The sequence below is a fragment of the Sinocyclocheilus anshuiensis genome, unplaced genomic scaffold (genome assembly GCF_001515605.1).
Source record: "Sinocyclocheilus anshuiensis isolate Anshui unplaced genomic scaffold, SAMN03320099.WGS_v1.1 scaffold413, whole genome shotgun sequence".
NCBI lineage: Eukaryota > Metazoa > Chordata > Actinopteri > Cypriniformes > Cyprinidae > Sinocyclocheilus > Sinocyclocheilus anshuiensis.
The window spans coordinates 1,432,294-1,441,891 of NW_015536481.1; the positions used below are offsets into that span (position 1 = coordinate 1,432,294).

The following is a 9,598-nucleotide window of genomic DNA, read 5'->3' on the forward strand; positions in this document are numbered from 1 at the left end:
TTTGTTGTTATGGGCGCGTCTACAGATTTCTTGCCATATGTATATGTTTCTTGCATCTCACGACTATGTCGTGTATGAAATAATGTCTGTGTGCATGTGTGTAAAACAACAAACTTACGATTTATATATCATTTGTAATTGTATATACATTGTTGTGATTAATTGTGGCTGGAACAATAATGTAGCTGTAAAAATAGTTGCCTGCTGAAATTGAAATGTATATACATCTTCATCATGACTAGATAGACACGGTGAGTTTGTCTTTACTATACACATTAGATGTGATCCACCTCATAGTAACAATCCTGTCAGATCGTCCATCCTTTGAGTGAGAGTGTAACGTTACAGGTCGGCCGATCTGGTTTCGTGGTTAGTTAACCTTTTCGACATGTTTCCGTGTTGTTGTTGCTCAGCAATGTCTTGGACACGATGTTGTCTGGGGGTTTGGCAAAAGAAGAGTGGGATGGTGGGTGGTGCTTGGGTGGTGACTGAAGGCGGTGACTGTGTAGTTCTGACGTCAACTTTTTACTGAAGTCACAACGTTGGTGAAAAATCACAGCTACTTTATGCAGGCTATATGCATTTTACTGTGGACTGACTGTTTTGAAACTTATACGGTAGTTAAATAGCCCCTAGACCTCAGTTATAAGTGAAAAAAGCCAGGAAATTTCAGTTTTGACAATATGGGACCTTTAAGGCTTAAAAACTTTTTTATGCAATGCAATAAAACTTGTACATTAAGCGTGACTTCAGTGTCCAAATATTTCTGGGGACAAGTTTGCTGTTTGCTGTACAAGTCACGCAACACTCATCTACTAAATATCATTCAAGCATTGAACGGTGGCGTGATGTTCTTACCTCCCATCGACGGTAGGTCAGCAGGAACAGGCTCACGGGTATGGCGGTACCGGACATGGCATGCGTGGAGGGCATGCTGTACTCCGAGTTGTAGAACATCTCCACCTTGACCACCGGAGGCGAGGCAGGTCTCGGCCACCGGATCACATCTTTCGTGCACTGGCCGAGATACATGACCAACACCCAGACCACGACTAGCCGGCGGCTCACATACGCGTCCACGTTCCACATGAAGAACGGGAAGAATGAGATGTAGAACAGCTCGTTCCCTAGCTCGGTACCAAGCGTGAACAGGTAGAAAATAAACTTATTATCGATGATGAACTCCTGCCCGACGTCTCCAGTGAGAGAGTTTCTGCGAAACGGCTTTACCGCGGATCCTTGAGCCTCGACCGCGTCTTTATCCCGTGCCTGCCCGTTGACGTTATCTCCTGCAGCGCCGTTCGCAAAGACGTTACTGCCTTTCTCCCTGTCGCTTTCTGCTCCTGCTGTTCTACGGCGGGCGGCATCCCCGCCTCCGTTCTGAACATCCCCGTGGCGAGCACTTGGTGCCCCGTAACGGAGTCTGTCACGCGGTTCGGTTCCGCGTACCCCGCACAGCCGTTGGAAGCGCGCGACGTGCTGAGGGTCCTGCAAATGGTGCATGAGCCGCACGAATCCCGCTTTCAACCCGCCTGCCATGTCCAGCGAAAAACTGCACAAGTTGAACCCACCCGGTAAGACCGGGAGAAGCTGGAGCTACTGAGAATGAACCGTGCTGTGGGTTATTAAACCATCCCCTCCATTTCTGTGCTTATAATAACAAAACGCCCAATCTAACCAAGACAAATAAACTTATAACAACTGACAAAGTTATTGCTAGACATATGAAGAGAAAATTAACCCAAAAAACTACTTGCAACGGTTTACAAACCGACCCCAACGCCGTATCCGGTTACTGACAGATCTGCAGGACCACAAGCCATAATGGGAGGGGCTTAGCAGCCCGGACCTTGTCTGTGATTGGTCAGGCACAATAGGTCTCTATAAAAAGAATAATATTTTAACTCTTCACTGTTTGATATGAATCCAACTGCTATAACATATATTTATTGACTTTATACACATTTAAAATATTACCCAACCCGCCCCTAAAACATCGAGCCAGCATTTGTCACGTGGTGGCTGTTACTTTTTACAGCGCTGTGGATAGAATGTCAAAAATGAATCGTTGGGATTCATATGTTTAAACGACAACGCTTTTAACCTCCTGAGACCCTGTGACCTCATATGAGGACATTCTATTTTGGTGTATTTCTCTGAGACTATACATGCCACCATAGTTGAGAATCATCTTTATACAAAGTTTGGTAAAAAAACAAAAAAAAAATCCTGAAAACTAAAAATGTATTGGTTATTTTTACAAATCTATTGTTTTTGCCTATGCATGTTCATTCATGTCTTTTTATTTTTATTTTTTTAATTGAGTCCCGATGTCCTCTACCGAGGACATAGCATAACTTATGAACGAAATATCATTTTTTACATTTTTTTATGCTCTAAAAACAATGTAAAGACATGAAAAAAACTAATTTTTTTTCCCTAAAATCTTTTCTCGGGTTTTAAGAGGTTAAGAGTAAAAACGTTTTGATATTTAAATACAGCTCAATGGATTCTAGTGCCGCAAAGCACCCCCTGGAGTAAGACCACTTTTGTCAAATAAACGTTTAAAACGTTTAGCAATATTTACCGCCCAACGGTGCGGGGGTTAGGCCGTGCATACACTGTGCGATTTCAGCAACGTTTTTGTGAAATATCAACTCTCACTGTACGAGGTAATCGCATGCGATGTCAAGCCAAAACTCAGGATTTATGTGTGCTCACAGCACACTATACGACGTGAGACCCTCCCGAACCCGGAACTGTGTAGTTTCCATCGCTTCTGTCCAAACCATACGCCATGTCGCCATGGTTTCATTTCTGTGTTTTCACGCAGGCGGAAGTGAAGAAAAATCACGGAGTTTCATGAGGGGCAACCAAATTTTCTGACATGTCAGAAATTCATCCGACCATCCGAGTGCCGCTCGGGAGAGGCTAATCACCTCTCGTTACCCCCTGTACACTGCTCATCAAAAGACGCACTATAAAAGCTGAAATTCGGCCCGACTCAAAAAAAAAAAAAAAAATCAGAATTCGGCTCAAAATCGGACGAAAATGGTACAGTGGATGCCCGGCCTTGCGCCATCACTTTACGGACTCGGGAGCGGCCGCACATGCTGGAGGAAAAGGCCAATACTGATACATTTTTTATGTGCATATATTTATTTACACCGACAAAGAGAAAGGGCTTAGTGAAACATTCAATATTATATTTTATTTGACTGCAGTGCCATGAAAATAGACAATTCTCGTATGCTACTTTTAAATCTTTTGGCAAAATAGCACTACATTCTCTGAAGCAATAGTGTTCTCTTTGAAACAAAAAATAAACTCCATTTCAAAATAAACTGGATACCCATGTCTATGCTTTGAAATGTCCAAAAGATAGCACTCTGAATTGAGATTTCAGTCAATTACATTCAGATATTGTTTTTATGTGCATATATTTATTTACACCGATAAAGAGAAAGGGCTTAGTGAAACATTCAATATTATATTTTATTTGACTAGCAGTGCCATGAAAATAGACAATTCTCGTATGCTACTTTTAAATCTTTTGGCAAAATAGCACTAAATTCTCCTGAGCAATAGTGTTCTCTTTGAAACAAAAAATAAACTCCATTTCAAAATAAACTGGATACCCATGTCTATGCTTTGAAATGTCCAAAAGATAGCACTCTGAATTGAGATTTCAGTCAATTACATTCAGATATTGAAAAAATTACAATACACATACAAATGTGCATAAACAAACACAAAATATTAATAGTAAGAGTACCAGTCATTATTAACAGTACCAAAATATTTTTGCACAACTTTGCCTGTTAGAAAACTTTATGTAACCAAAATATGTGAGACAGCAATATGAGACAAGAACAGGATCGTCTGAGGTTCTGTGTAAGAGAGAATGGTGGATTTTACACTACATTGAGCATGTATACCTTGTTTTCCCCGTTAGTTATAAACCATGGGTCTGTGCAGTGAATGTAGGCCATTGTTATGAGATATTCTGACACCCACATAGCTAGGGTTTTCAGATCCAAAGATTACAGAGACAGAAATTTAGAAAATCCCAGTGTGTGTGTGTGTGAGAAAGGAGGCATTGGAAACTCCATATACTGGACAGACAACCTAAATTTGTTACAAAGGACAAATGAGTGTAAAACAGCATTATAACCTGTAGGTAGTACAGTTGATTGAATGAATGAACCAAAGAGGTCTATGTAGCTGATAATTCATCGCCATAACACTAGATGGCAGAGTAACCTTAACATAACAGTTTCTGCCAAAAGCCTTAAAAGGTTGTATGCAATGAAACACAAGTAGCAAATGCAGTAAATAGTTTTTTACAATGTGAAAGCTGCATGTCACTACACTCTCAGAAAAAAAGGTACAAAACTGTCATTGGGCTGGTACATATTAGTATCTTAAATGTGCATATTAGTACTTAAAAAGTACCTTAAAATAACATATTACATTTTGAAAGGGACTGCGTGATATGGTGGCAGATTTGTACCTTTTTTGCAGAGAGCGAGACCCTGTTTAAACAAAACAAAACAAAACGGAAGGCCTTGAAATAAATATTATTTTCACTGCTCATTTGCCCTCATACATTTTCCTATTTTGTTTTATTTATTTATGGAAACGTCTTAAAAAAATCATTACTAGTTCGACATCAGTAGCCATTTACACAAAAAAGTCAATTTCACAGCGACAAAGCTTTAGTAAAATCACTCTATCCTTAAGAGCAGCTGGGACTTTGACACTTAAAATTTTAATTTTTGTCTCTTTTTTTTTTTTCTTACAACATAAAATAACAACCACAAGGTGCATGGCTTTTTGTTTGCCTTTTTTATCCCTGAAAACAATGCTTAAGATTATAGCTCACTCAAGTAAATTCATGAAAACAAAATGTCTGTGGTCAAAGTTCATATCAACAGAGCGAGGCAGTGATAACAGGATGATGTTGGAAAAACACACCCTGATATGGACAGCACCTGTCACATCACAAACTGCAGAGCTCACGCTCACCAGCACAAGCACAAATGCACACAAACCCGAATCCCCTTATTCCTTAATGCTGGCTCCTGGAAATCAGTCGTAGGACAGTAGGAAAAATCCCCTGCATGTGCGCGATGACATCTTATCCTTTATCATCCAAATGGTAGAATAACACTGAAGCTCCATGATCAGGAGGCAGGATGTGGCAGCTGCCCAGGCCACAGATGCATGAGGCTGGGGAGGATGAATACGGCAGCAGCTTATACTGCTGGAACTCCTTGAGCACCACCTTCAGTCTCTTCCGCCTCCACTCCATCTCCTCTTCCTCTTCCTTGCCATCTCTCTGTTTCTCTTTCTCCCTCTGGGCTTCGTCCAGGTGGATCTTGCGTAGCAGGTTGTTGATGAGCACGGAGCGGCGGAGGTAAGCCTCAGGGTCGTCTAGGAAACGCAGCTTCTGCAGAGACAGGCGCAGGATGCAGCTGCGCTCCTCACGCAGGATCAGGTGCTGAGGAGAGACAGACAGGTGAGGAGAGACAGTTGGAAGATGTCAGGTGTGAAGACATGAGACAGACAGGAGCAGACGTGAACAGGATGTTTACATGAAATGGACAACTGCCTGAATCAAAGAGGGTGACATGACACACATAAGATCAGAAAGACATCTATCTATCTATCTGTCTGTCTGTCTAGAAACTTCCAAACTTTTTTCAAAACTTTCAAACATGGCTCTGTAAAGCCAAGATTTGAAGTTTTCCTTAATAAAGTTTGCTTTAAAAATGACATTTCTGAGAATTTCACTTTAATTATACTGTGTTGCATTTAAGCACATTTTAAATGACACTCACTTTTTGTAAATATCCATGTAGGCTTCCCTGAACATCCTCCTCTTCCGCATATTTTCGCTTAAAGTAGGCAACTTTCGACGTTGTTGACTGTTGAGGGAACTCTTAGAGGAAAGACCCTGCAGACGAGCACACAGGGATTTTGTGAAAACCGTGGCTTTGCAACTTTGGAAATGGGATTTTTACAAATGTAACATCTATTTTTTTCAGTCTCTTACTGTGAAAGACGATTCAACATGAAACAATTCCATCAGTGTAAATGTGTCCCTAACACTATGCCATGGGTAAAGTGGATTAGGGTAGACTACAGGCAGTGTGTCATGTAACAAGGCCTGTGTGTGTTGTGTGTATTACTTACCTGAGAACTGCTTCACGCAAACACAATCACACACCTCTCTGACAAATCCTCTATTCCCCTGAGACTCTTTCCTCTGGCTCACACACATTGCCTAATGGTTCCTAGTCAGAGAAAGAAAAAGAGAGTATTGTTTACTAAATCTTATTGTTTACTTTCCGATTAAGGTTAGTATTAAATTGGTGTGAACGTGTGACAACTAGCCCCGATTGCATAAATGAGTGTAGTTCTGTCTCAAAAAAGCGAGTACAAGTCGGGCGAGAACTGCTGCAGTAAATGTAACGACACCTGCAGGCAGCTGTGCTGTAGTTGTACGATGTCGTGTCGCTGTGCGGCGCGCAGTACCCGTGGGTGGATAGATTAGTGTGGGCTGCGTGTGAGTTAGAATAAATATAAGCCAAAAAAAGGTATTTATCTTCACTGTACTTTTCGTTGGTAAATTTGGTTAAATTGTAAAAATACAATACGTTTTGGTGACTGTATATTGTACAGTTCTAAATGTAAACGTCATTACATTTAATCATTTTTAAACCATTTTAACACAGGTCCTATCAACCTGTTTGAACAAAATGTATTTTTAAGTTTGTTATTTTAATTGTACTGATAACATAGATGGTATATGCCACATGAAGTTCATATGAAGAGAATTCTGGCAATGTCCAATTGTGCATTAATTATTTTTAATTTTTATATTACTCATAATGATCATGAACTATTCTTAATTATTATATTTAATTTTATATTACTTTTATTTACTTAGGCTATATATTTTATATTTAATGTTAAATTACTTTATCATAATGTTTTATTTCAGCAATATTTTAACATAAAAGTATATGTTTTGCGTTGCTAAAGGTGCGCTCGGCACAAAATAGCAATTGTCTTTGACACTGGATGCAACACTAAGCAAAAGCAATAGTTTTCGCTTTCTAATGTAATTTTAGAAATGCTATTTTGCATTCAGCCATGATTATTATGTTTTTAGCAACATTGTCTAATACTTACGGTTAACAAAACACGATTAAGTATTCAGCTGGTCATGTCAATGATATCAGTGGCCCATATGAAGTGAGCCATTCCATGCAAATAAAAATCTTTTTAAGATAGTAATTTGACTGTAAACTTAATTTAATCATAATCTATAATGTACTAATCAGTTTCAGGGCAAACCTTTTAATGAGTGCATCTTTAAATTTCTCCGTAAAAATTATTTATAATTTTGCAAAACATTTTAGAATATTCCAAACTAAAACATATAGCCTGATGGTAATGTAACTTACAGTTCTTTACTATAGCGTTTGATATTTTTGGAAGAATATTATTTTACTTGTTTTTATTTTTCCTACAGTGTACCAAATAAGTAGCCTACCTTTAATAACTGAAAATAGCACAGAATATGCATGCGTGTGTTATGTTGCATAATGCAGTATAAGCAGCCACTCAACTGCCACGCTAATGAATGAATCACACAACGCGCATTTTCCAAAAATCCAAAACATTTCAACTAGAGAATGGGTCTGTTATGATTATACAATTGCAAAATAAACAAAAGCATGCAGTAAAAATAGCATATTATGTTTTAAGTGCGCTCACAGAGATAAAAAAAAATCAATGTGATTAACAGAGCTAAATGATCCTACCTTATTTATAAAGCCACATCAGCAGTCCCCGCACGCGCGTTATTCATCAAACCAGAGGCTCAAACCAGCTCATACTGTGCCGAATGTAGCCGTTTTCAGCTCCGCGTGAGCTTGACGCTTCGCCCCCAGATGTCGAAGTCTTGCGTTTGATATAATCCCTGTAGTATTCGGCTCACTCTCGGCTCTTAAAATATCCCTTTCTGTGCAGCGAGCAATAACAGACTGCGCCGGCTCCTGATTGGTCGACGCTGAAACAGATGTTTCCTGTTGCTAGGAGAGTCACTAGGCAATGATGACGCTCCAGCATCAAACTCCATTCTGCTCGCATCCTCTGCTGCTGCGTTTCCTCCTCTCTCTTCTTGCGTATTTCTTAACTTATGGCTTATCTCCTTAGAATCATTTTTTTGTACTTTTGAAATGTTTTATTGCTCATATACTCCTACAGCATATCTATCTGGCATACATTAGTATATGGTATGTCATAACATTTTTTAAACCTTTTAAACTCTTAAATGATCTTTTAACCTCAGGTCTCCATGCTTAATTATCTCCTTCGACCATAAACGATTCTTCCACTCCTATACGCAAACATTACATGATGGGAAAATTAAAACGCACACTCTTCTGGCAAACAGTTTCAGATATTATGTTAGTCTGATGATCATATGATTGGTTACTGTCAATTGAAGTTACATTTTCCTCTGCCAGTATCACCTATTTTCACAGTTGTGATACACTAAGATCAATGCATAATCATTGTTACAAAATAAAGATTTATTCCTGTTCTGAATCATAACAAAAAACATTGCCATCAAAAGTAGTGTATTAGACATGTCTTTAATGATAGACAAAATATATGCATTTATTTCCAAAAACCACTTTGTATTTGAATGCATGCAAAACAGGCACTACTGATTTTTAAAACACTGTGGTCCATGCATTTGTAATGTTCCAGAGTTTTTCATGTTTATCTCCAATATCACTGGCTATAAATAAAAACTCCATAAAGGTTTAATCAGATCAGACACTTTATATATGCATAAAGCATTACAGGCATGCATTAGAAAAGAGTTTGGGTTTTAATGTCACAAGGACAGTGTTAAGTTTGTCTGAAGATTTTCTTGAACATGCAAGTGTCTGTGCTCTGAGTTTTGGTAAGAAGGATTGGTCTCTTTCAAAGAAATTACAATGAATGGGGACTGGAGCTTTCGAGCTTCAAAATGGATTCACAAGCATTATAAAAATAGTACATATGACTTGGGCACTATACTCCAAGTCTTCTCAAGCCATAGAATAGCTCTGTGAGAGGAACAGCCTGAAATGTATGCAACGATAATCTCCAGTGGTCTGTTAAGCATTTGTGATCAGATCTTTGAGTAATTGATTCAAATGAATTTAAGAACCAGATCAGTCTCTTCAAATGAATCATTCACACAATTTTTGTGAACTGTATCACTAAACTAAATTGAGTAAAAGGATTCATTCACTAATCAGATTTGCTCATAAACATGCACAGTAGATCAAAGTTGGATGTCTAAATTTCAATGAATAAAATGTGTCTTTTTGAAGCCTGACCAGCACCAATCCTCATTCAATGAAATTACTGAACAGTTCAAAAACTTTTGTGTTCCATAGTAGAATGAAAACAATTCATAATGGAACATTATGAGGGTGAGTAAATAGTGAGAGCAATTTTAAGTCATTTGCTGATATCTCTTATTCTGATATGAATAGTGATAACTTGTGTTCTCCTTTTAACAGCA

General features: G+C 38.7%; 1 protein-coding gene across 1 annotated transcript in view; it reads right to left on the bottom strand.

Moving 5' to 3' along the window:
• Positions 1-1,823, bottom strand: part of LOC107683631 (sphingosine-1-phosphate phosphatase 1-like) — a 36,244-nt gene extending 34,421 nt beyond the window's left edge. The window contains exon 1 of the mRNA XM_016479700.1: positions 859-1,823. Coding sequence (XP_016335186.1) covers positions 859-1,539 — 681 coding nt within the window. The 5' untranslated portion in view covers positions 1,540-1,823. The remainder of the gene's footprint in view (positions 1-858) is intronic.
• Positions 1,824-9,598: the final 7,775 nt, after the last annotated feature.